General features: G+C 34.9%; 1 protein-coding gene across 4 annotated transcripts in view; it reads right to left on the minus strand.

The window, feature by feature from the left end:
- The window catches only part of HDAC9 (histone deacetylase 9), a 908040-nt gene that overhangs the window by 414174 nt on the left and 465911 nt on the right, over nucleotides 1–27955 (minus strand). For all 4 annotated transcript variants that reach the window (XM_077757662.1, XM_077757659.1, XM_077757660.1 and 1 more), the window contains 4 exons: nucleotides 13781–14022; nucleotides 8821–8971; nucleotides 7698–7824; nucleotides 5111–5232 (listed from right to left, as the gene is read on the minus strand). In XM_077757662.1, coding sequence (XP_077613788.1) covers nucleotides 5111–5232; nucleotides 7698–7824; nucleotides 8821–8971; nucleotides 13781–14022 — 642 coding nt within the window. The remainder of the gene's footprint in view (nucleotides 1–5110; nucleotides 5233–7697; nucleotides 7825–8820; nucleotides 8972–13780; nucleotides 14023–27955) is intronic.

The raw sequence follows: 27955 nt of genomic DNA on the forward strand, positions 1-27955 counted from the left end.
TTGCTTGCATCCTGTCCCTCTCAAAAATAAACATTTAAAAAAATTAAAAAATAAATAAAAGTCAAGGGGGAAACTAAAACTCAGTTTGGCCCCAGTGAACACAAAGCATCAATTAGTGTTCCTCCTATGGTGGGTGACAGAAACAAGTCTGCTGCTATTTTTGGATACCATATTTGGCTCTGAAATGCTAGGCAAATACAAAACTAACAGACCCTTTATTCCAATGTTGACAGTAGTACTGCAAGCTGCACACAGCTTAAAAAGAATGTTTGTCCCTTTCTCTCCAGTTACTTGTTTTATCAATAAATGTGGCAGAATGTCAGACCTTAAAAAGTCTTCCTTAACAATAAGAGGTTTAGTTTTAACTTGATAAAAATACATGAAACTAAATTTCTTCTCAACTAGAAACCTAAAATTAACTAAGCACTCCTTAAAATCTTAGGTAGGATCCTAAGCTCATTACATTCAATACTTAATGTAATTTCCAAAATAACTATATGAACCAAAGCAATAATTATTTGCATTTTACAGATGACCGAGCCATAGGATAAAGAGGTTAAGTAAACTTCCTAAGATTGAGGATCCACATTTCAAATGAGTAGGTGAATTCAGAGCCTGTTGTTACTGTGCCACATTGCTTTTTGATTCTGGGAAAACTGGTGTAACTTTATCACAAAAGAAATATCCTAACAATTTTAAGCGAGATTGACTGCAACAATGAAATGAACAAAGAGTACTAAAGATATGTATAAATAATCCAGTTTTTGTTGATCTGGAATAATTTTCTGAGTGATATTTTTAGAGGCATAAGCACTATTTTAGTGCTATCTGTGCAGAAAGGTATGTACGTGTCCATTTGCGCACACAAGCCTGTGCGTTTGTATCATGAGAAAAACACAGAATTACAAAGACAGAATGGGGGGAAACTGATTTTAAAATGTAAGATTAAAAAAACCTCCTTGTATTAATTCTGGATTATAATAACTCAAATAGGTCACCAAGGTACCACAACATAACTTGTAACTGCTATTCTGAGAGAGATTTATAAAGCTATATATCTCATTTCTGTCTTCTTTCCAATTTACTCAGTGTGGAAAATGACACTGGCCTTCCAAAACCTTAACTTATGTTTGGACCCCTTCCATTTTTTAGTCTTATTCTAGTGTTGCTGACCATTAAAATGAATATTTCAGTGGGGCTGGAACAGCCCTATTAGCCCATGCCAAACTTTATATGGCCTGCATACTTTAAGAGGTTAATCTAGCCAGCCAGTTCACTTTGCTCAAAAGTATTAAATAAATGGAATGACTGTAACATTCAAAGAAAGGCAAAGTTCACTAGGTAAGACCCCAATAATATAATGGAGCATAAAGCTTCTAGAATTTTTTACCATAATATTTTATGAAACATATGTACACACTCACTGGAAGTAGAATCCAATTCAAATGGTTTTGAAGGTCAGTTCAAAGTCACCACATATGCAGTATCTTTGTGAGAAATATGTACTATTTCAAAAGTGCCGGGTCCCAGAAGCTTCCTTTCTCTATTTTATAGTTTATTATCAGTCTAGAAAGGTACTACACTGGGGGGGAGGGGGGGAAGTCACCTACTACACTATAATATAATTTGCAGCCAAAACATAAAATTCAATAAAATATTAGAAATTTCAGTATCAACAAATCCTTCTCTTGTGGAATAAAAAGAAGCACAGAAGGTAATTCTAAAAGGAAGTGCTATTTTAAGTGTGGGCAATAAATATAAAAATTGAAAACAATTACTTCATTCTTAACTTCACATCTAATTATGAAATCCTTTAGTATTCATTGTTGTGAACCAATCAAAAGACTCTCAATTCCTGTATTTACAAGAAAAATGAATTAGAAATGGGCCTGATTAGAAACACCTATTTGTATTATTCTGATGTTTCCTAAATGCCCAAAGTCTAAGAGCAACTAGAATTCTCCTAAGGGGAAGGAAGTAAAGGTCCACTTTGCATGACAAAGGTCAGATTTCTGCAGACAAATGAAACTTCTATGGGTGACAGTTCCTAGGTTATCACTGTCGGTCTGGGTCCTAGGAGGTCAAGAGAGGTTCCAAATTCTGCTCACTGCTTCAGGGACACCCCTGGGGCCACTTTAATCATTTTAAGATCATTAAAACTTTTGTTATTCTGGCTCCAGCTTTACCCCCTTAGATCTCACTAATGCATATTGGCAATTCAGTCCTGATGCAGGTTAAAAAGAAATGGAAGGTAATGTATATAGTATTATATGCAGATTGAAAGAGAGAACCTACTTATTTAACAACTTCTTTTAAATCCAAGATTGAGTTCAGTGAAATTCTAGTAGACCACAGAGGGTGATAATCAGGTCCCAGTAGAAAAGCTTGACTCTATTATAGCTATCCTGGAATTTACACTATATGATCGATACCACTACTCTAGATCTCATTTAATATGAAGTAGGTTTATGTGAAAATTATCTTAGTTTCCCCAGTATTACATACATTTAATTATAACTACAGTAATATTTTGTTTACTTTTTTGTAATAACTATTAAGTCATAAACATACAACAAATGCTAAAGTAAAAATTACTGCTTGACTATATTTCAATGATCTTTTAGTGTAAATATATGCCTAAACTTTCACAGAGTGGATTGGAAATATACCAAATGGATCATATTGATAAAAGTTAGAAGAAAGTTCTGTTCTGCTTATTTGTAAGTGGAATACTTTATATACCTTAAATACTTTAGATAATACATAGAAAACAACTGTATTTAATGATATTATACTTCTCTTAGATGATGGGAACTGAATTAAGGGACATTTTGAAACTCCTATACAGACATAAAAGTGTGACGGCTGTTCAAGAACTTCATTGGTACAATGCTTAAAAAAGCTTGGTTTTACAAATCAAAGGCCAAATGCTTCATAAATGTCAGATTTTCAATACAAAGGAAGTAAACTTAAAATACCAGGCAAATACAAAAAACATAACACTAGCAAAGACAAGGGCTGTATCTTTTCACCATTATTATATATCACATAGACACAGAAAATGTTTTTCGTGATTAGTACACATTTGAATTAAATGTTGTCACATACATACTGAGCAGGATTTCTCTTTGAATTCTGTTGTGGACTGAGAATTTTTACAAGAATAAATTAACAGCTTGCTAGTCATTCCTCACAGAGAAAAAATACTAAACTGTTCTCATGGAAACTGGGACACAAAGTGTGGGTTTTTAGTACTTGTTCTGAAGTATTGAAAAAGATCAGATTTTCTTTCTGGATGCTTTACTGGCTCCAAATGCCACTTCTTTTCAAAGTCAGTGTCAGTTCTGCAGTCAGTTTTCAGTCTCCCAGTGGTAAGAATATATTCAAAGGCTGTGTGCACAGCAGGGTAGAAGTCTTTCTCCATGAATGTAACTATATCACTCATCAGTAACCTCCTGCTATAAGGGGACTTATGTTTTCTTTCCTTTTAGTGACTCCTTGGGCTCTTGAATGCCAGTCACTGCCCTGAGACCTGGGGCAATATTCACATAATCTCTGTCAATAGTTCCTACACATACCACTGGTGCAACTAAATGTCAAGACAACAGATCAAAGTCTGCACATTCTAAAACTCATGTCCTTTATGGATCAATTTTCATAAACTATACTCTATGTTTTAGAAATACATGGAGGCTCACTCTTTGCTTTCTTCCTTTCATCCCAGAGAAGTTTATTTACATGAAAGGCAATCTGATTTGTACATAATAAGGTGAAATTCTGATGTAATACATAAAACTCATTCTTCCCTTTGCATAGTCTCCTTGAGGCATTTTACTTCTTGAAGCATTTTACTCTATCTATTGTCATATAGTAGAAATGCAAAACTCTGTGAGCTATTAAAATTAAAAGGCACGGATTGCTTTGCAATACTTTACCGTCCTACCCCCAGTACCTGGTACATAAGATGGTAGGTAATAAATTCTTACTCATGATGGATTTTATTTCTAAATTTTCATTATGCATAGGTAAATTATGACACGATATAGCTTTAGCGTGGTTTTTACAATCCATATCCATTTTAATTATTCAAGATTGCTTAGGAAAATGAATATAATTATTTGAAATCATTTCCACTCTGTAGATTTAATATACAAATTACATACATCTATACTTCTTAAGTAGACGTGAGCAAAATACAACAGACAAAATTATCTTCTCTGAATACCTTTTCAGGTTAATTCTGGATAAAAAAAAATTTTTACATTTACAATTTTCTCTAAAAAACTATTATTTGAAAACATTAGGTTTAGAATAGAATATACATAAATGCTATTTATGCTTATCTCTAGCTAAAGTTTAAATATATTTATTACAGGGGTAAGAGCATGTAGCACATTAAATAAGCACATATCAGAGGGCTAAAAATAGAGAAGACAAGAAAACAAATACAAGCCTTAGAGCCAGAAGGCAGTTTACTAAACTCCAAATAGAAGCTTCATTGTCCAAGTTCCCCTAAGCAAATTTTTATGTAATTATATGAGAGTATTAGGTACAAACCATCCCTCCAAGTTCTCTTATAATCTATGAGACATTAGGCAAGTCACTTACTCAAAAGGTAGCCTTGGCCTTACATGTTTTTACCACTTAAACAATTAAAATTTATGGATTTTAAAATGTGTGAGGAAAAGAAAGTTTATTCGTCCCAGTTTTGTAATAAATGGTTGAGGCTCAAGAAAAATTTAGATAAATGGAGGAAATTATAGAGTTCCTCATTAGTGGAGAAGATTTATATTTTCTAAGAAATGAAATTTCTATTTTCCTTAATTCTACTCTTTGTTGCTAGTATGATAATAATTTGTACTTCCAGGCATTTCGATTATGCGATACATCAACCAATGTTGACAATGGTGTGTGTGTGTGTGTGTGTGTGTGTGTGTGTGTGTGTGTGTGTGTATATACACATGTGCACATATTTGTTCATGCTAAAGGCAGGGGTGGAGAGGGCATAATAGCTATGATTCAAATCCTTTGACTTTCCTCTAGAGGCATGGCAAAATGAAACTACAGGCATGTTATGAAGAGTAAGTGGAGTCTTGTTAAACCAACTTACCAGTTTTTCGAAGGGGGAAATCATCCTTTGCATCTTGTGCTCCTGGTAATGTGTATTTGTAAGATGGAGATGTTCCACTCAGGGGTGGAGAGCTTTGATCCAGTGATGTGTGGTGGGCAGCCCTACAAAAGAAAAAGAGGGTTCACCATTTGCTCTGGAGTTTTTACTGCATGTTGGTCAGCAATAATCAGTTGCACATGCTGTACACGTGTCTCAGCTGTGTTTATGTTCTTTCTTTTTAGTGTGTACAAGCCACAGCCTCATGTATCCAAGTTCACTTTATCAGAATGGTATAGAATGCTGTAGAATTCCCAAGAATGACCACTGTGTGTGTGATCACATACTTATAAAGAAGTTTGCTTCACTAAAAGAGAATTTACCAAGAGCCTGAGTTTTGATAATTTGAGATTACTGTGCATGTTTTTGTAAGAGCCAAACCAGTAAGAATGTCACCAGCCAAATCCTTTTTAGTCAACAGGGTAGAATAACCAAAGTAAAAGTAAACATATAGAAGGATTCATTTTTGAAAATTGCTAGGTAATACATTAAAGTACATGAGAGTGACTTTTATACTATAGAGATAGTGCAGTGTCAACAGCCTCAGACCTCCTGATTTCTGTAGCACTTCCAAGGTAAAGACTGGCAATCATGTATTTCTTCAATATGAAACTGAATTTTTAAAATGCTTTCTCTTCCCTGCATAAGTATAGTGAAAGAGATGCAGCTGTACTACTGGAGAAGAATTTACATAGAACATTGTCTATCCAGTGGATATAAACATCCATGATTATCATATATGAAGAAACCAATGAACAGGGCACGGTATCACCAACACGATGATTATTCTACCAGTATTACCTATTTAAATCACACATTCTCAAGAGTTAACTGGTTTAGAGGCTCCTGGGTGGCTCAGTCGGGTAAGCATCCGACTTCGGCTCAGGTCATGATCTCATAGTTCATGGGTTCGAGCCCCACGTCGGGCTCTGTGCTGACAGCTAGCTCAGAGCCTGGAGCCTGTTTTGGATTCCGTGTCTCCTCTCTCTGATCCTCCCCTGCTCGTGTTCTCTCTCTCTCTCTCAAAAATAAATAAAACATTAAAAATTTTTTTAAAAAGTTAACTGGTTTAAGGGCACTCCATCAAGCCATATAATGAGCAAAAGCATTAAATTCTGATTCTATAAATTAATGATTTATGGTGTCTGGAGTTGGACCCTAATGAAGTTCAATTCAGTACAAAAAAGGACTGCTAAGTAATACTTGACAGTCATGTTTCATATACCCAAGGGGACAGCTAAAGAATTTTCAGCTGACATGTTGTTTGTATATAGTTGTTTCCCACTTAAAAAATGTATTATGTCTCCTTAAAATGAGCTTTAACTTAGAAGGAATATGAATTAGTTATAAATTATGTATGTAATTTTAAGTAATAAAATGGTATTTATTTCTAAATACTTTGCGCTGTTAACTGAACATATGAAAATTTTCTTCAGGGACTGGCTTTTCAAGTCAACTGGCATGTCTGATGGAAATTATGTAAACCATTAAAAAGTATTCATACAGCACTTTGCAATCAGCCTCAGTTGCCTTTTTTTTTTTTTTTTTTTTTTGACAGCACANTTCAATAGGACTCCTGGGATGCTTTCAGTCTCAGTATAGAGTAATCAAGTATTCATTCCCTTATCCTCGATGATGTGAGGGATCACAAAAAATGCAAATATAAAATCCGCTAGTCAATCAACAAACATATAAAATGAGAGCAATGACACTATTATCCATTAGTCTATTATCCAAATATGCTTTACCTATCACTGTTTGTCCTGATTTAAAAAGCACCACATTCTTCATATTTTACTGAAGGGAGAACTGTGTATTTCATAGAGGCTTTTCCCTGGCCTTGGGGAAACAAGGATGCATGAATCTGTAATAGCATAATACATTATGTTGTAAGCTTGTGTATCAGAAGCCAGTGTACTTATTTTACAGTGCAGCAAAAAATGAAGTCAGATGGACAGGCATAAACTAGTCATTGAAGACTTAGCTTTACTTAGTTCCCTTCATTCTTGTTCTTTCCTTTCCCTCCCTTGTCTTCCTTTTTTCTTTTTTTAGTTGAAAAGCTTCTGGTCTTTTAAAAATAGCTCAGATCTCCACCTCGTATCGAGCCAAGTAAAATAAAGTTTCAACCTGCCAAATCCTCAGAAATTATTGTAAAGATATCAGATGCACCATCTGAGAATAGAAAAATGCAAACTAGGAACTAATTTCTATGCCCCACCCCACATTTCTGTTATTCATTCACCAAAAAACATATCTACTTCCTTGCCCTCAAGATGATACTTGGTAACATTCATTAAGCACTGCTCTCTGTGGCATACTTTACCACATTACTTCACAGGACCTTTCCAGCAACCCTAGAGGGCAGGTATTATTATTATAGTCTTTTTACAAGAAGGAGGAGAATTCAAGGAGCCTGTCCACGGCCACATAGCTGAGAACTGGCAGACCTCAGTTTTGTGCCCAGGCTGGCTGAACACAGAACCTATGCTCTTGACCCATGGGAATGAAAAAGGCCAAACACTGAACATACGTGTACCAGAGCTTGGGATGGCGGCTCACGGAATGATTTTTTCCATTAGTTGGAGTGTCTTTTGTTGCTGATTTACTCAACAGGAATTCTTGAAGCTTCTGCTTTACTTCTGTACTTGCCACTGCCCCTGAAACATACACATACAGAAACAGATGTTGACTTGGGGCTTTGTCCTTTCATGCCTCTGGAGTATTCAGCAAAAACTAGGAAGTAACAACACTTGGTCACTGCATATGAAGTTCTCCTATTAAATGAAGAAACCAGAGTCTAAAAACAGGCCTTTGGAAACGGCATAGTAATGTTTTGTAACTACTGCTCAAAGTGCCAATTTTCAAAGGACCTTTGATGATTTCTTTAATTGCTTCTGCAGAAAGGGGAGTTCTGGAATTAACACTAATTTTTTCATAAACCTACAAAAATGAGGAATAAAACACTGCCTTTTAAAAATCAAGAATCTTAGGGGACAATACAAAAGAGTACTCAATATAATGACCTCTCCTGAATTGCTACTTTGAAAAAACTAACATTTTAAAAACCTCTTTTGAGCATTAAACAAATAATTATTGCTGACTGTTCCAGTTCTAGTCATCTGATTTTAAACCTTGCTACATCCTGATTTTGAACTGACCACAGATAGGGGAATTATTTGGATCTGTCTCCCTCTTGTGGATAGTTTTTTTAAACAAATGTTCTGCCTTAAATCTTCCCAAAGTCTGGGCACTCAAAAACTAAATGGAGGCAAGTCTTGACTTGCAGAAAACAATTAATTATAACTTGAGCAGGAGGAAGGCATAGTGAGGAAATGTGAAAGTAAGTTTATTATAAAACAATATGGCATAGCTAGATCGCTTGACTATAACCTTGTTTTCAAGCTTCAAAAACAACAGAAATAGCATCTTTGCCAAACAATGCTCTGTTTACTTCCTGAGACCCTCTGCAGACTGAAGGCAGAGAGATAATATGTGAATGTCAAAGATTTACATTTGAGTCCATAATTTATTCTTTGAATTAAATGCAAACAGTTTTGACAAGTTTAAATCCACTCTTTATCAGGCTTTTTTTCTGAATGACGATCAGCTAAACATGAGGGAAGAGATTCATCTTTTACCCTGGTGCCTCTTACTTTCTCGTCCTCTCTCTTTGCCTCTGAGAGGAGGAAGCTGTTGTTCTCTGCGATGCCTCTCTACTTCCTGTTCTTGCCTCTGCTGCTCCAGTTTCTGCTCCTTTTCTAGGAGTTCTTGTTGCTGTTTTATGGCTAGAAGTTCCTGTTGCAACTTGCGAGAAGAGAAAGACATGAGAGTGTGCAATTTCTTTAGGTTTCATAGTCATCACTGACCAAAATCACACTGTTAGGAGCTTCTGGAATTTGTTTCTCTTTAGTTTACATTTTTACTCACTTTTTTGGTAGATTATTGAAATCTAACAACAAACACCTAATGCCATAGATGGTCTTCATGTCATCAGTGAGCAAGTTTTTAGGTAGTTTCAGTTCCTGCACCGTCCCACCAAATATCGTTACCAAATTTACTCTAATCTTTAGTTCTCTGAGTAGCTTTCCTTTGTACAACTGAAACATATGAAACGGCAAAGGCAGGAATGGCCCAGAAGTCTGTTTTACCATGTTTCTCACATTATAAATAAACAAGTGAAATCTTCATTTCTTATCCTGAGAAATGGTATGACAATAATCAAATCTAAGGAATGGTGAGAAATGAGTTAATTTGGGAGAAGTCTACCAAAAACAGCATGGATGTTAAAAATTTCTAAACCTTACAGAGAAGGTTCTCAGATTAATGTAGTCTATACATCCATAACAGGCTTTGCTCTCCAAAGCAGCAAAAGTTTATTCATCCAGCAGGCAAAAACCTTCAGATTAGAGAGACTGGTCAAAATGAAGTCACTTCCACTCAACTACTGTCTGGTTGTTTGAATCACTTGAATTCACTTCCAAACAAACAATGAGTAACATCAATATGAAGGATTCTTAATAACCATGTGGAGATAGCAGTTTTCTCTCAGACAAAGAAATAGAGATCTATGTGCTCACTGACGAATATCAAAGACTGTGAGTTCTATCCAGGCTCTGATACTATCAGATATGAGATCTAGACACCCCATTAAACTAATTAAAGCCTTTACTCCTCATATGCAGGAAAAATGATCTCTCTCACACATCATGTTCAGAATGCACATGAAATTTACTCTGTAAGTTTGAGCCACACTAATTGTAATGATTATTACTATATTTAGATCTCAGTCCTAATGAAGTTAGTGTAATTTGCTGTTATATTAGATAGATACCTAAGAATTTGAAATTTATGTTGAAAAGTAAGAGGACAAAAACAAAATGCTTTGTGGAATGGCATGAGAGTTACTCTGAAGCAAAAAGAAGCCGACTTTGTATGCCGACCATAATAGCTTCACCTATCCCAAAAGGATATGTTTACAAGCATTTCTGGTTATTCTTTATATTAAAATATTTGCCATTTTGGCTTTGAGATACCATGCTTTATTGGATGTTTTACATACTCCATTTTAAAGGAAAAATTTATAACTTCACTTAAACTATGCTTTAAATATTAATTCTTTTTAAAACATTTTAAATGTTTGTTTATTTTTGAGAGCAGGGGGGAGGGGCAGAGAGAGAAGGAGAACCAGAATCCCGAAGAGGCTCCAGGCTCTTAGCTGCCAGCACAGAGCCCGATGCGGGGCTGGAACTCATAAAGTGCGAAATCATCATCTAAGCTGAAGTCAGTCACTTAACCGACTTAGCCACCGAGGCACCCTTAAATATTAACTCTTTACAGCTATTGGGGTTGGTCAAATTGATACACTGCTTCAACCAGAGCCCCAGTGAAATCGAAAAGTAATCTATTTTAGAAATGTAAAAAATCACACAATTTAATTTCCAAAGCTACTATTCATTATTTAAGATTGCAAGAATGATATTGAAAAAAAAAAAAGAGAAATAAATAAAAGTCAATTGCCCAGTTTCAGATGTTCTGATATGGGATACAGGGAGCATGATGTGGTAGTTTTGATGGCAGATCAGGCAAGGCTACAAATCATAGACCAACTATTTACTGGCTGTGTGATCTTGGGCAAGTTATAGTATTTCTCTCTGCCTCAGTTTACTGACTGGGAAAATTAGATAACAACATCTAGCTCAAAAGATGTTGATGATAGAAGCCAAAGATTCAAAATGCTAATATAAGCTTCATGTACTGTGTGTTCCTCATAAACATAATATCCAAATGACAGTTAAAAGCATCAATGCTTATCCTTTCCCGTAAAAAAGGTTGAGTAAATTAAAATAAAAAAGTAAAAAGCTTCCTAAAGTTAAAAGGAAATTTAAATTAGGTCTTTAGTTTCTGAGAAAACAATTTATTACTTTAGAAAATCATTTTGAAAGCTAAATTTTCTTTTTGGCTATCTAACAATCTTTTTTCTGTCAAGAGCCTCCTTTTTTCTTCTACTTTCCAGATGTCAGTAAACCAACTGTATTACTTTGCTTGAGCTAAAGCAACAATCAATTACCTACTTGCTACTATTGACTTGTGAGTAAAATGAAAAAATGCATTACTTCAAAAACTTTTATATTGCTCTTTACAACTACAAAAGGCATCAAATACAAATGAAAATAAGTATTTAAAGCAGCAGCTTATCATTATTGCCTGTATTCGGTGCAATATGAGTCAGGTACCACAGTAAAATGAACTGTATAGTTACCTTAAGAAGCATGGTGAAGGGCACCTGGCTGGCTCAGCTAGTAGAGTATGCAACTCTTGATCTCGGGGTTGTGAGTTCAAGCCCCACATTTGGGGTAGAGATTACTTAATAAATAATAGTTTAGAAAAATCCTTCACAAAAAGTATGGTGAAGAATATAAATTTTATTCATTAATCATTGTTATCCTAACATGGCAAGAATGAATGGAGAAGGCCAAATGTTTTTCAAGGGTCAAATAATAATGTTTTAAAGTCATTCAAAAATAATCCTATAAACTAAATAAAGCTTTCTTATTCTACACAATACAGCCATGAGCTACTGGTTCCACATGAGATCCAAAACAAAATCCTCATTCTTATTTTAGGGTAGCTTATAGATCAATAAACTGCAAGTGTTCTTTAAAAAAAAGTTTAACGTTTATTTTTGGGAGAGAGAGAGAGAGAGAGCGAGCACACACGCACGGGGTAGGGGCAGAGAGGGGGAAACAGAATCTGAAGCAGGCTCCAGGCTCTGAGCTATCAGCAAAGAGACTGATGCAGAGCTTGAACCCATGAACCATGAGATCATAATCTGAGCAGAAGTTGGACGCTTAACCAACTGAGCCACCCAGGCGCCCCTAGAGTTCTTTTAGTAAAGTTCACTAGTAAAAGAAGAAAAAATATGACATTTTATAGCAGGCGTCAAAGGCTTTTTTGGAATATAAAATACAATAGGACTTCCAGGCTAAGGAAATTGTGTTAAAAAACAAAGAACATATGGAAGAATGTAGCATTTTTACCTTTTCAGATACTAATATTAATGTGTTAAAATTCTATAATATTAACATAGATTAATTATCTTTATTAATCTGACATAAATGTGCTTGTATCAGACAGGCAAGTAATAGATCAAGAATCTATTGTATAATATTATAAATATGATAGAATGTGTCATTTATTGTATTAGTAAATTAACATGTGTTTAAATCATTTTGAAGGATGTAGATGTAAAAATGGAATTTTATTATAAATATTTGCTACTAATATTTATATTAATATAATAAATTCAAACTAAACATATACTTAATCAGTCCAAAATAGCCCGTTTTAAATGTCTTTGTCAAGAATTTGAAACATTTCACCAATAAAGTTAAAGTTATCTCAAAAATACAAAAAGAAATAGATATATAGATCCATCTAAAATTACTTGACAACCAAACAGTCCATCATAAAAAATTCTGGGACATAGACATATTTCTCCCAGAATTATGTAAACAACTTGGGTCTCAAACTGTCAACTATTCCCCAAATTCTTTTTAATAAATTCTTATCTGTAGTCTATTGAACTTATATAAAAATATTGAAAATATTTGCCCCAGTTTCTTCAAATATAATTCTATTGAGCTCTTTATGTTATTATTTTGAATGTATATATTATGTCTTCTTCATAGGGAAAATTAGGAAATACTCAGAACATCTACTTACAGGGAAGTTGGTGGGGGGATGGGGGAAATAGCTGATGGGGATTAGGGAGTGCACTTTTGATGAGCATCAGGTATTGTATGGAAGTGTTAAATCACTATGCTGTATACCTGAAACTAATATTACACTGTATGTTAACTAATGAGAATTTAAATAAAAATTTTTAAAAAATGAACATCCACTTATAGACAAGAGAACAAAACAAGTCTCTCTCTTCACATAAAGTGACAAATTTATCTTTTCTGATGAATAGTTTATGCAGATTCTTTAAATATATAAAATGGAGGGGCACCTGAATGGTTCAGTCGGTTGAGCATCCAACTCTTGATTTTGGCTCAGGTCATGATCCTAGGGTCATGGGATTGAGCCCTTCTGTGCTGAGCATGGAGCCTGCCTGAGATTCTCTCTCTCCTTTTGCCCCTCTTACCCACTCGCTCATGTGCTCTTTCTCAAAAAAAAAAAAAAAAAAAGTATATGTGTGTGTGTTGTGTGTGTGTGTGTGTGTACATAGACACACACAGACCACACACACACATAATGGATAATGGATCGTCCCAGGGTTACTCATGATTCTTCTTGGTGGAGAATAGATAAATGGGGCAAATTAACAAAATCATGTAACAGAGAATCTAAACAGAAGGTGAGAAGTCACTATTTCCTACCACTGATGAGTAGTGAAGGCCCCTCCAAGAAGCAACACAGGTTTTTCATCAGCATTCTGACTACTTACTCAAGGTTTTCACCAGTAAAATCACAATTTCCTCCAGACCATACCTCCATGTCTTAATCACAGTGAAACATTCCCCCTCTGCCGACCCAAGTGCTCCTTCTTATGCTCATGTCATGCTGCAGGCTTCTGGAGTGGAAGGTCAGAGGCAAGGAAACATTTGCTACCTTGATGTGCTCCTGAAGCTGAGCCTGGTGCTGCCGTGTCAAGTTCTCATGCTGTTTCTGAAACTCTGCAATCAGGAGTTGCTTCTGGATTTGCTGCTGTTGCTGGATGAGGAGTAATTCTTGCTGCAGTTGCTTTTCACGGACAACAGGATCCACCACAGGCATCATCATCCTGAGGTCTGTCCTCAGGTCTAAAGGTGAGATGGGCTCCAGGCCCACAGGAACCTCTGACTTCACATCCACTAGAGAAACAGAGAAAAAAAAAGGGGGGTGGGGGTGGAGGTGGGGGACACAACAGAGAGTAAGCAATTAGCACATTGGTTTGGAAACAAAAAATAAAAGACATTATACCCTACAATAAATTTTATGTCAACTAATGTAGTCATTTTCTATGACGATAAAAAGTCTTTCGTATATCAGTTTTGATAAAATGGACTCTATGCTCATTTTCACCCAGCAATACCCCTTCATGAATCTTCTAAATTTCTCTTTTCAAGGAGATGAATCCAAAACAAAACAAAACAACACAACACCAAATCCATGAATTTATATGAGTCCAATCATTTACTGTATCAAAGTCATTCATGAAACTTATGAAACTTATTCTATTTGACCAATTACACAAGTCAGGTCAACTTAAGACAAAAAATGCAACTCTATTGAGGAGAAGATGCCCAGTTATAACACAGAACTATTACAACTCAATTTCCACACTTGCAAACATTTTTGTTTGCAATTAGAATTAGAAGATATATTCTAAGATATATGCCTTAAGAATTAAGGAATTCCTTGGGTGCCTGGGTGGCCCAGTCACTTTAGTGTTCTACTCTTGATTTCAGTTCAGGTCATGATCTCATGGTCATGAGATCAAGCCCTGCTTCATGCACATACTAGGCACAGAGCTTGCTTAAGATTCGATCTCTCCCTCTGTCTCTCTGCCCCTTTCCCCTACTTGTGCTCTTTCTCCCTCAAATAGATAGATAGATAGATAGATAGATAGATGATAGATAGATAGACAGAATTAAGGAATTCCTTAAGAATTAAAGCCTTTATCAATGTATCTGCAGGGTTATGGGACCTAACAAAGAAAAATACAAATCTGCATGCTAAATCATGAAAATGATGAGTAGATTAACTAACCAACCACAACAACGGTTCCAGGTCCAAACATCAAGGAGTGAGGGTAGCCAGATTTCTATGTACTGCTTTTAAAATGATAATATTCCAGTTACCTTATTCCTAAAATGAGCGAGGCAGAAAAATGGTGAGGAAGTCTAAAACAAATCAAACCACTAGAGGAAGAAGATTTAATGAGAATTACAGGATATTTAAAATTTAAATATCTAAATTATAAATTGCATATAAAATTCATATATATATATGTGTATGTGGGTATATATATACATATATATATTTCTACTTCTATTAGATAACTTGTAGGATGGAAGGCATAAGCACAACAGCTCAACGACAAGGTTGATAGGCAGTAACAACATGGATCTATTAAAAGGATCAAATGGAATAATCTACTCCAAGAACTTACAACATATAGCACATTTCTAAATAAGTAATCTGGGTTTTTAAAATTATATAAAAATAGAAATTTCCTGCATATGACACTAAATGATACCGTGTGACTAACAAGACAAAAATAATAAGAGCCAATATGCAGGTAAAAATGTATGTGATTATCATTTAGTACTAGAAAATAAAAACATTAAAGCTTCCAGAAAAATGGAAAAAGAAAAAAGAAAACAAAGGAATATAAATAATTTTTTAAAATTTAAGTTTACCAGTAAAGAAATACAAATTTCAACTGTAAGTAAGTAATCATTTTCTAAATATTAAATATCATGTATATGATTCATGTATTTGCCTGTGTGTGTATATAACAGTCCATTGTGTGGTGTAAGCATATGAACAAGTAGATAATTACGTATTGCAAGTGGCACTACCAAATGGCTTAAAACTTCTAAAAAGTAATTTGGTGATATGTAGGAAGAGGTATTAAGTATTCTGCCATTTGATTCAGGTTTGCCAACTGTAAGAATATATCTTAAGGAAACAATAGTAACAGGAAGAAACAATTCAATGTCATACCGTTTCCTGGAGTATTAGTATTTTGATTTTGATTGAAATCACCAACTACAAGGAAACATCTAAGTAAAATATGTCACATCCATATGGTGGAAAAATACACAATCATTAAATCAGGGGAACATGAAAAATGCTATTACAACTTTAAGTGAAGAAACAGTAATAAAAGTGACAAATACCCTATGATAGCTCTTTAAATAAATATAATTTAAGTCAATATACATTTATTGAGAACCTTAAATTTCAAGGTTTGATGCTAGATGTTGGACTCAGCAGAAAAGCAAAAAAGACAAAAATTCCAGCCCTCTCAGAGCATATATTCTAGTGGGTTTTTAACTGTATTAGTTTCTGAATTCTTGTACCAAAGACAGGTGAGGTACAGAAGATAGTTGTCTTAGGGGTGGAAATAGGAATAATTTTTCCTTTCTTATTTTTCTATATTTTTCCAAATTGCACTTAATGCTCTGACTACTATTATAAGTAACTTAGATCTGTTGATTCCATGTTGGGAACTACAAAGTTAATATTCTGTGTGGATTTAAGAGCTATTTTCAGTGAGTTGAGAAAAGCTAACAGGATTCTTGTTTGTAGAAGTTAAGGATGCAAATACTAAATGAAACATGAATGTCCTTACTTATCACTTGAATTGCATGTGTGTACAAGGCATGTGGTGTGCACCTGTGGGTAGGGTGGAAGGGGGCTGGTATCAATCTTGGGTTGCTAATACTGGTCATTTTTCAGTGTATTGATCAGAAGCTTGTGTTGATGGTGCTACATGTCACTTTAAAGAAAATGGTAAAACAGTTTATTAATAAACCATAGTTTGGTGGGCAATGTCTTCTAAAATACTGACATTTATGAAAGGGAAGATAGTAATTATGACGAGTTGGGGATTAAATGAGGATGGTGGACTCTACGATCTCATCGTTGCAGTGTCTGCTGTAGAACTTTCAATCAAGACTGGAGTAACATGAGATTTTGAGCATTAATATACAGAGTTGGCATAATTCCAACTAAAAGCAATGCCTGTTTATGACGTATTTCATTTTTGCACTAAAAAGGCCAAACTACAGCCCTCAGTGTTTACATGGAAATCGTAATAAATGAAGGTCAGAATTTAACCCCATAAAGACAAAATGTAGAATTTCAAAAGACCCTGGTGTCTCTTCTTGTCGGCATTCTTATTGTCCATAAATTTTGAACACTGAATCTCTAAAAAAAACAAAACAAAACAAAAAACCCTCCCCACAAAAAAGATAAAGGAAAAAAGCCCCAGAACTCTCCAAAACAGCTATTGTCAAACTCAAAGGGTAATTTGACTTCTTAACCTGCTATCCCAACAGAAATGATTGTGTCTAACTGCTTGCCTTTGTTCAGAGACTAATCACTAAATTGTGAAAAATCACCCTCAACTTACAAAAACTGCTCTTGATTATAAATAATTGCCCAAGACTGAGAGAAAGCGGCAAGCAAGATCCCAGTCTTTCATCCAATTTATTCAGCAGCAATCCACATTCCATTTGTCTAGACTAAATATAGCAGCGTTTATACAAGAAATCAATAGTGCTTGCAGAGAGGAGAGCAAAGGCATGAATATTTCATCAAACTCAAAGAGAAATGGCAATCAGCAAACTGATGGTTCTGTGTAGGTCATCTTTGGCCTGCTGGATTAGTTCTGTTACTTGGACAATAGCTCATCTCTGGCTAATCATGATCATATCATAACCAGTCATTCTATTTTTAACATGAATTGTATTGTGGGTGACAAAGACTCATCGTATTCCAAAAGAAATGATGGATTTTTCTTACAGCTACTCTGACAGGCTAATAAGCCTCCCCAGGAGCAATAATAGTAACACAATACCAGAAGTGAGTTTCAACAAGTTACAGTCACTTTCATATCACAGAATGTGAAAGAAAGGGCATTGTCCACAGCTGCTGTATTATCATAATTAGAAATAATCAACTTACAAGAAAAAATTAACAACCAATTTTAACAATGGGGAAATGGAATCATTGCTATTCATAACATTTCTTGTACAGGAGCATGCAAATTCTTTACAAATTATTTAGAACAGGTGCCAGTGATCCATAAGTTAGAAGGAAGTTGATGGAACAAATTGTAGTGATTAGTAGCACTAGTGATAAACAAATCATGTTGTTTTTAACAGACCTCAATTACTTTAGCTCAAGATTCCATGCTTATTTGGATTCACTATGTTTGTCTGAGATTTCAAACACATGCCAACACATATATACGTTATATTATGTTTATATTATTAATTCTAATACCACATGCTCCATCAGAATATTTCCACATATATATTAACTAGTCTTAATTATCACTTTTCAAAGCCCTGGTCATTCTTTCTCCAGTGTCTTTCTTTTTTTTTTTTTTAAATATTTTTATTTATTTCTAGGAGAGAGAGAGAGAGAGACAGCGTGAGCAGGGGAGGGTCAGAGAGAGAGGGAAACACAGACTCTGAAATAGGCTCCAGGCTCTGAGCTGGCAGTCAGCACAGAGCCCGATGCGGGGCTCGAACCCATGAACCGCGAGATCATGACCGAAGCGAAAGTCGGACGCTTAACCAATTAAGCCACCCAGGCACCCCTCTCCAGTGTCTTTCTTAATTGTTTCTTTGATAATTATTTCTTCTTCTGTTTAGCATTGATCAACTCATACAATTTTCTTTTAGAAACAGTTTTTAGTTTTTAATGAACATGGAAACAAAACAGCTCCCATTTCAAAATTAAACTCTCAGATCACGTAGATGTATATAATAATCACATCTATTTAGCAACATACATACCCTGCTTATAGTTGTAATTAAATTTCTTGGACAAATATATTTTTTAAACTATTAAGACATTAATTCAGAGTTCAAAGAATAGTCTAATAGCCATGGAGTGTTTAATTCTTCACCAAAGACACTGTTATCTATAGCAAAGATAAGTAGAGAGAATTTCTTTTTGCTCATAAACAGAAATCTTTGGTTGCTCTTATCTTATAAATAAGAATCCATTATCTTTAAGAATGTTTTAAGTGAACAACTCGCAAACCTCACAGATGGAAAAATTCTAAGAACACATAATTTTGACCATTTACGACCATCACAACTATGTCTGCAGCCTGTTCATGGTGTTCCTCCATGGTAAGATCTCAAAGCAATAGACTGTAAACTTCAGGTTTTTACCAAAAAATGGCATCGGCACAAACTCACCACCAATTTGTATGTGACAGTTGAGCTAAAAATTAAAACTTGAAAAAATGCAATAAAAACTAGGGCCATGTTTATTTCAGTTAATGTTCATATACAGCAACTGCAACTCGGGATACAGCATCACCAATGCAGTACACAGCCAGTGTACATGGAAATTAAGTTCTTTATATCAAGGAAATGGTTGTCCACAACCACTGGCAAGTGGACACATGAACTACAATTTCTAGATCTGAGGAGAACCAAATGTCGCTCTAACTATCTGATCAGCTAACATAAGCAGTTTTCCTCATGAGCCCTATTGAACAGCTATTGAAGAGGTCTTGGGGGATGGGTGAAAGATAATTCATAAGTAGTACATTACAGTCTCTGTCCTAACTATAGCACTCTGTCCTAACTACATTACAGTCTCTGCCCCACCTTGTGGAATCTCAGAGTTTACTCTGCAATGGCGGATATATTCTAGATTCACTACCACTTCCTTGTCATTGGTTATTTTGATCACTAAAGAGAGTTTTTCAGGTAGAATCCATGGGTTTTGGAAAATTAATAGAAGAACCCAAAACTTTTTCTTCCCTCAACTCCACAAAGTTTAAACACATTTAAACTAGCTTGATATTTCCTTTTCTGAAATCCTGCTATCACCTCCTACCCCTCTTATAAGAATATTTTGGAACTAAATATATACAACTTTGTAATTTTATTTACATTTTTTATCCTTATCTTCTGTTGGCTATATTAGAGCATAAAGCTATCTGAGGACAGACCCATGTCTGATGCTTCTTTGAATCTTGTTTCTCTTGTCCTTTATCTCAATAACTATATTACAGCATAAATTCTTAAGTACAGTACTATCTAAAGAAAGTATCCAAGACTGCTTAGGGCTGTATGTATCTAAAACAACATTGTAGTCATTGTTTTTATGTATCATCAGGTTGACATTTCAATTTTCATTAACTTCTTTATTCAGCAAATATTTGTAATGCCCTATTTAATAACATACAGTTTTTAGTCAATAAGAGAAGCAAGGAAAGCCCTCAGAGAACTCATATTTTTATGCAGAAGATCAACCCATAAACTTATTTAGAAAACATGACACATTCAAGGCAATGATCTTGGTGTTTCAGAATCCCAGCTGGGCCCTTCTCGCCAGGACTCTCTATGGTGATCTCCCCCATTCTCAGGACTGTATTTGCTTCCTATGTGGTAACAAGTCTATCTCCAGCCTAAACATCTATTCCAAATTTACAACCCATATGTATAACTACTACCAACACTCTCCATTTAGCTTATACTACTCTTTCTTCAGTACCTCTGGTCTCAATTATTGCCAACAAGGGAAAACCAAAGTGATATTTGACTCCTCTCTCTCCCTTTTTTTCCTTTAATTTTTAATGTTGTATTTATTTTTCAGGGAGAAATACAGTGTAAGCAGGAGAGGGTCAGACAAAGAGGGAGACACAGAATCCGAAGACAGCTCCAGGCTCTGAGCTGTCAGCACAGAGCTGGATGTGGGGCTCGAACCCATGAACCTGAGCTGAAGTCAGACCTGATCATGACCTGAGCTGAAGTCAGACGCTCAACCGATTGAGCCACCCAGGTGCCCCATCCCTTTTATTACACATACCCAATTGACAGAAATGATCTTTTCTACTCTCAAATACATTTTGAATCCATGAAGATCTCTCTGCTACCACTGCCTGTTTTACTAAAGCAGTCCTCTGTCACTTTCTTGGCTAAAACCAATCCATGAACCCCAATCTTTAACATACCGGTCCTGTTTCCAGACAGAAAGTTTCCAGCCTCAATATCACCTACCTTCCCTTCACTTGAGTCACACGGACTTGCAATTCCTTAAACACAATATGCTCTCCTAAGTTTCAGATGCCTCAAAAACATTATTGCTTCCTAAAATCCAATCTCACCCCATTTTTGTAGACTGATTCTTACTTATCCTTTATAATAATATAAATGACTTGCTGTAGGAGGTCTTTCTGAGTTTTATTGCATTTTCCTATTACATTCTGCATTCTTTTCATAACATTTGTCTCCCTTCATCCTTATCCTAAGTTCCATGAGAGGAAGGACTATATTTTCAGTGCCTAGTACAGCATAAAAACATAGTAATGCCTTAATGAATAACTGGAATAAATGAAGGAATAAATGAATAAATGACAGTCATAGAAATCACGCGGGGATAAAATCAGAAACACATGTGCACATATGCACACATATACACATGCCCAATTAAAATTCTAAAACAATTACTTATTAGATCTTTTTGATTGCTCAAACTTCAGATAAATATTATTTGATTGCTTAAATTATGGATAACTGAATGAGTTTCTGATAATAGTGAATAAATATTTGTAAAAAAATGATCTCAAATATTTTTCTACCTAATGTGTCATTTCACATTTCCCATTTCACAATGTACTCTTAAGATTCAGTGTGCTGACAGGTGGCAATCACCAAACTGGGGTGGGAACACTAAAATAAAATATACCCATCTATGCTGTTTGTCTCAGCAGAGATCACAAAGAATATGGCATGGTGCTGAATTACCTAAACAGTAAGGCCTAATTTGTAAAGGATTATTCCATGTTATATTAGAAAATTAGGCCAGGGGCACCTGGGTGGCTCAGTGGGTTAAGCATCCAACTCTTGATTTTGGCTCAGGTTATGATCTCAGGGTTCATGGGATCCAGCTCTGCGCTGACAGCACAGAGCTTGCTTGGAATTCTCTTTCTCTCTCTCTGCCCCTCCACCACTTGCGTCCTCTATAAGAAATAAACTTAAAAAAAAGAAAACTAGGCCAAAACTGATAAACTGTAAGCTAAGAATTTTTTGGTCTCCATTTTGAAAAATGAAGAATTAAATTACTAAATGTCAATAGAAAAGAATACATTCTTCTAAAGTTATTTTATCAAAATTCTTCAACGTTTTCTCTAAAATAACCAATAATTGATTTTAAAAAATACTAAACACTCTTAACTGAAGGCTTTTCATTGAAATGTGTAGTGTAATTTCTGTCTTAGAAAGCACACTATCTCTGAAAAAGGAAATTAATAAATGTGAATATACCTAACATCAAAATTGGGAAATGGGAAAACAAATAATACATCCTCAATCTGATGCCTAAACTTCACTTTAGTAGTATAAACATTAGCTGATTTTCCACTACTTATAATAGCATCACCATGAAATAAAAATGAATTAGGAAATTATCAAACATGGAAAGAATAATTTTCACAACAAGAATTATTTAAATTGATTAGTCCGGAAATACACTACTCCCTCAAAGTGATCTGTTCAAGTTATACATGTCTTTAGTTTCTTAAAATGCACTAATACATGGCATAAATGAAAAGAAAATACATGCAAGAAGCAATCTGGGCTTTGATTTACTATTCTCTTATTTCCCAGGGGTCTGAGCAGGAAACAAAAATAACCACAAATGACTAAAATTTCAGTAGGCCTTGAAATATCAACATTTAAGTTAAAGAAAGCTAACTTTTTAATCAAAGCCTTACTATTTTGATTTACTTAATTCAAATTCCCTCTCTGCAAATATGCTTTTGAATTAAGTAGTCATAACAAACCATAACACAAACACGAAATGCCAACTCATTTGTAATACCCACTTAGTTCTAAGCTATCGCAGTGTTTGCTAGTTCCTCACTATTCGAGAACCAAGTAAAAGCTTCATTGAGCTTCTTGCAGTAGGGAAACTAGATCAAGCCCATTTATGGGACTTCAAGGTAATAGGAGCTAAGAACCTAATCCATATTATTTTGTAATAGGAGATAAAAATTTAACTTGACATAATAGTACCTGTAAAATTAAGCCTTCAGTAGATGAGAAATTTTAGTGTTTTAAAATAGAAAACATAAGTGTTAATCTAAGAAGTTATTTACTTAGCAACATATTGTACTCATCATCTGGGATGAGCAAACTAACTTCTACAAGAACTTTAATGAAGGTGTGACAAATGGTTTCCTTCTCCATTATGTTTTCCTCCAACCTGTATGTTCTTCTAGGTTACAGACAATTACTAAATTATTACTACTTGAAAATGGCTAAAAATACCTCTTTATTATGAAAACCTAATATTTGAAGCAGCAGATTCCTTCTAACCCTGTATTCTAGTCTACCATTTGACACATAAAATAAACTTAATAATTAAGTTTAAGGTGAATGAATATTGATTGACTAAATAGCTCTCTCAGCAGATACCCCTCTCCAACAACATTTTTCATGTCCAAATCATATGTTTATTCAGAAAATAGACTTTTTTCCAAGGGTGTATTCCCACTCTTCTATCAGGAACCCTTATTTGTGAAAATAAGTAACTGTGTTCTTTTTTGATGAGGAAAAGAGTTTTTGTGGGTTCTTGTATCCTGCCCATAGAAAAAAACAAATATCTTCAACCAGTAAAAAATATTTTAATTTTTCCTGAGAGCTTCAATGCTTAATATACTCAAGACAAGAACATGTAATAAAAGGTGTAGGAAAATAGAAGAAAAAGAGCAGAAATGCCAGGTATGATGTTTCCCTTCTTTTCCTCTTTGATTCAAACCATGGCTTTTCCTATCTACCCTCTAATATTCAATCCTGCAGAATGGGAATAGGATCTCCACCAAAGCACTTTTTTTTCCCATCTCCAGATATGGGTTGTTGTAAAGTTCTAAGGAAATCTTTATTGCAAACCAAAATGTCTTAAAGTCTGACTAAAACCTTCTAATATAGGATCACACTGGCTTTTAAAAACATTTCTTTAGGGGCGCTTTGGTGGCTCAGTTGGTTAAGTGTCCGACTTCAACTCAGGTCATGATCTCATGGTTCGTGAGTTCGAGCCCTGCATCGGGCTCTGTGCTGACAGCTCAGAGCCTGGAGCCTGCTTCAGATTCTGTGTCTCTGTCTCTCTCTGCCCTTCCTCTACTCACACTCTGGCTCTCAAAAATAAAAATGAAATGTTAAAAAAAATTAAAAAAAAAATTTCTTTAAACAGCTGGACACTTTCTTCAAATGAAACATTCTGAACAGCCCCAACATAAAAAACCAGCATGAGCCCAACTCTTCAGGAGGAACTGATGTCCTACCCATTAGCCACTGCTCTGGCTTCTTCCCGTGAAATCCAAATTCCATGGAATTCAGTTTGAAAATTAACTTTCTAACTGGATTATTTCTTTATTCGCAAAATTCAAATCAGAGGCAGATTACCTTACTGCTCTTTCAAAGAACATGCATTACTGTTTTGTGGAATTATGGGAATTTGGAATTTTTGAATTGGAAATAATAAAGTTTTACTTTGTACACACAATTTGGGAAAAAAGTAAATGTTAAAAAATAAAAATTCATCTAACGTTGCATAATTTCAAATCTAGCCAGACAAATGCACTGGCACCTGTGTTTATGTTATTGCCACATGGTGGCACCACTTTTGCTCCTAAGTAGAAATACCCACTATCCTTTGTCAGGAAGCACTTTGAAATGTGAGTTTTAAAATAATTATGCAAGCTTGGAATTATGCAAAGTTTTCAGGGCTTGAGCATTCTAATAAAATGTGACTTCCCTATGCCGAATCTAAATTTGGCTTTCTAAACTCGGTTAAGAACAAAGATACCATAATGTTAGTCAGTCTGGAGACTTGCTTTCTTTTAATTTAAATTACGAAGCCAACACCAATACCAGTGCTCATTATGTGCCAAACACTGTTCTGAATGTTTTATAAAATAAATGTTAATTCATTTACTCTTTTGTACATTATATGAGGTTGTAATACTAGTCACCTCTGGGTACACATGATTATGATGCTTATTCACAGATGAGGAAAATGGAGGCCACAGAGAAACTTGGCCAGTCACACAGCTAGTAAGCGGTACAATGGGAATGAGAATAGACATCATTCACTTCCAGAATCAATGATCTTAGCCACTCCACTCTTATTCGTGAGGTCTACAAAATAGGTATCCATTTTAATTTCTATGCAGTTCATGTTGGCATATACCTTAACATAAAGGAGACTGAAAAGTTTTTTGTTATAACAACATCATATATTTTATAGGGTGTATGGGTGGCTCAGTTGGTTGAGCATCCGACTCTTGATTTCTGCTCAGGTCATGATCCCGGAGTCATGGGATGGAGCCTTGCACCAGGCTCCACACTGAGCATGGAGCCTGCTTGAGATTCTCTCATTCTCTCTCTCTCTCTCTCTCTCTCTGCCCTGCTGCTCCCCTGCTTGTGCTCTCTCTCTAAAAATGTTTTTTAAAATTAAAAATAAAAAACCTAATTAACAGATTTTTATTTTTAGCGGTAAAGAGAACCGGACACTTGTAATTGCCAATATATACAATAGAGAGATTTGTAGTAGAACACATTTCTGCATATTTTGACACATTTGTGTATTTTCAGGTGAGTTCAAGGCATCTTTCTCAACACCTGTGTTTCAGTGCTTTTGTAGGAAACAATTCTGTATTTAGGAAGTGCAAATTTGGTATTTTATCCTTTTCTTTCAGCTATAGAAAGTTCTGTTGAGTCTAGACAATTTTTTTTTTCATTCATCTTACTTTCCAATCTCAGTCTACTAACTCACAGGTAAAAACTGCCTAATAATGAAGTTATCCTTACTACTTGATTAACTAAATCCCCTTGGATATTATCAAAGGTGGAGATACTGACTTATAATTAACTGTAAATAGTGTTAATGAGATTTAAATGTGTTGCTCATAAATTTTTAGATTAGTTTTAATTGAAGTAAGTAGTAACAACAAGGAAGAGGCAGCTGTTTTTTTTGACAGTGTGAGAAAAGATTTGACAGGATAGGCTGTGGTAGTTTATGTTTTCTGATTTTGGAGGGTTTTTTTGGTGTATAATTCCCTGTGCATTTTGAAGGATGATCTCTAGCCATTAAGGCACTAAATGATAAGTGTAAGGATCTACCTCAAAGAAGGGCCTGAAGTTGCCAGAAAAATCTGATTTAAAAAATATATAAATAAATACAAATCAGTATATCCACATTTGTGCATTATTTAAAGGCTTTCATAACCTGGCATAAGAAAATGTAATAATTTTTTCTCTGTGGTTGCTATTTAATTTTATGTCATTAAAATTTCTATTTCTGGTTATACTTATAGTATGTGTTTATAGGAATGGCCTATACTCGGAGAACTGTCAGCATTATAGAACAAAAGTTTCTCAAAATTTTAAGCACAGCTTTGAGATGATCAGTCTAAAACTTGAAGTGGTACACTGTGTACAAAGTATAAGAAGTTACTTAAAGTATTAAAAATCAACAGGATTCTGTAGAGAAGGTGTCAACAAACTATGGCCCAGGGGCCAAACCCAGCCTGCCCTCGTTCTTTTTTACCACCTACAACCTAAGAATGACTTTCACATCCTTGAAAGGTTAAAAATGAAAAAAAAAAAAAATTAAAAAAGACATATGAAAATTATTTGGATTTCAATTTTCAGTGTTCATAAATAAAGTTTTATTGGAACATAGTCACTCTTATTCATTTATATATACTGTATGGCTTCGTTTAAACTACAAAGTCAGAGTTAAGTGCCACAGAGAAAGTATGGCCTGCAAAACCTAAAATATTTACTATCTGACCCTGACAGAAAAAAGTCTGTCAAACCTACTGCAGAGGATCTCCAGCCAATATTTTATTTTCACACAGTGATGTTTCCCTGTGATAATCAATTTTCTAAGCCACCTCTCTTCTCTACCCTACATAATTAGAAAGCAGAATATGCTGACAAGGAGAAGACCATATAAAGGAAGCTCTAAGTATTTTCATTGGATTGATATGTTAGTTTTAGACTTTGCTGCCTGCTCTTCACATTAAGCAGTTAAATAGAAAACAAGAAAATAAATAAACATGATGGTATTTTTTTAAAGTTTATTTATTCTGAAAGAGGGAGAAAGAGAGAGAGAGAGAGAGGGAGAAGAGAGGAGAAGAGAATCCCAAACAGGCCCCACACTGGCAATGCAGAACCTTTGTGGGGCTCGAATTCATGAACAATGAGATCATGACCTGAGCCAAAACCAAGTTGGATGTTTAAGCGACTGAGCCACCCAGGGGCCCTAAACATGATGGCATTTTTAAGGGACCAATATGTGCTGAGCACTGAGTTATAATTTTGCATGCATTTTTTTCATTTCATATAGCAGCCTTATCATTATCCCCATTTTACAGGTGATAATAAGGAATACTAGACAGGCTTCAGTTAATTTTTGCAAGATCACATCTACAACATCATTTCTGAAGTGCTATTTTATCTTGCTTACTTAAATTTGTAGTAAATGTTAATTTAGAATGATGTTAAATGAAAGTCACTTTATCATAGTCCATATTAAACAACTCAGGTAGGTTCTCCTTCTAATTTTTCTGTCTTCCAAGAATAAGAGATAACATACCCTGCATGAAGCTAGATCTAAAATAAGTATTTGTTCAACTGAAATCTCTTTTAATAAAATAAAGAACACAGACCACTCCCATCTTTGCAGTTGTTGCAATATATATCTGCATATATCTATATCTACATCTAGATCTATACATATATAATTAAAAGAGCTATACATTTTATAAAAATCAACAGATGAATGAATTTAGGAAAAGAATCTTTAGAAATTACAGGATATTGTGTTTATTTGACATTAAAATTTTTGTTAATAATGTGTGGGTTGATTTAGTTTGTACTGAGTATTTTAAAACCTTGAGGTTTTAAAGAAACATCACATGTACCTCAAAGCTACAATACTACTACTACAAGGTTGGCTATTATGCCCTAGTGATAGATCTGTAGCCAAACCACTAAAGAAATTTGGTGCCTCAAACAAATAGCCCTAGTAGTT

Source organism: Crocuta crocuta, unplaced genomic scaffold (assembly GCF_008692635.1).
Source record: "Crocuta crocuta isolate KB4526 unplaced genomic scaffold, BGI_CrCroc_1.0 scaffold62, whole genome shotgun sequence".
NCBI classification, from domain to species: Eukaryota; Metazoa; Chordata; class Mammalia; order Carnivora; family Hyaenidae; genus Crocuta; species Crocuta crocuta.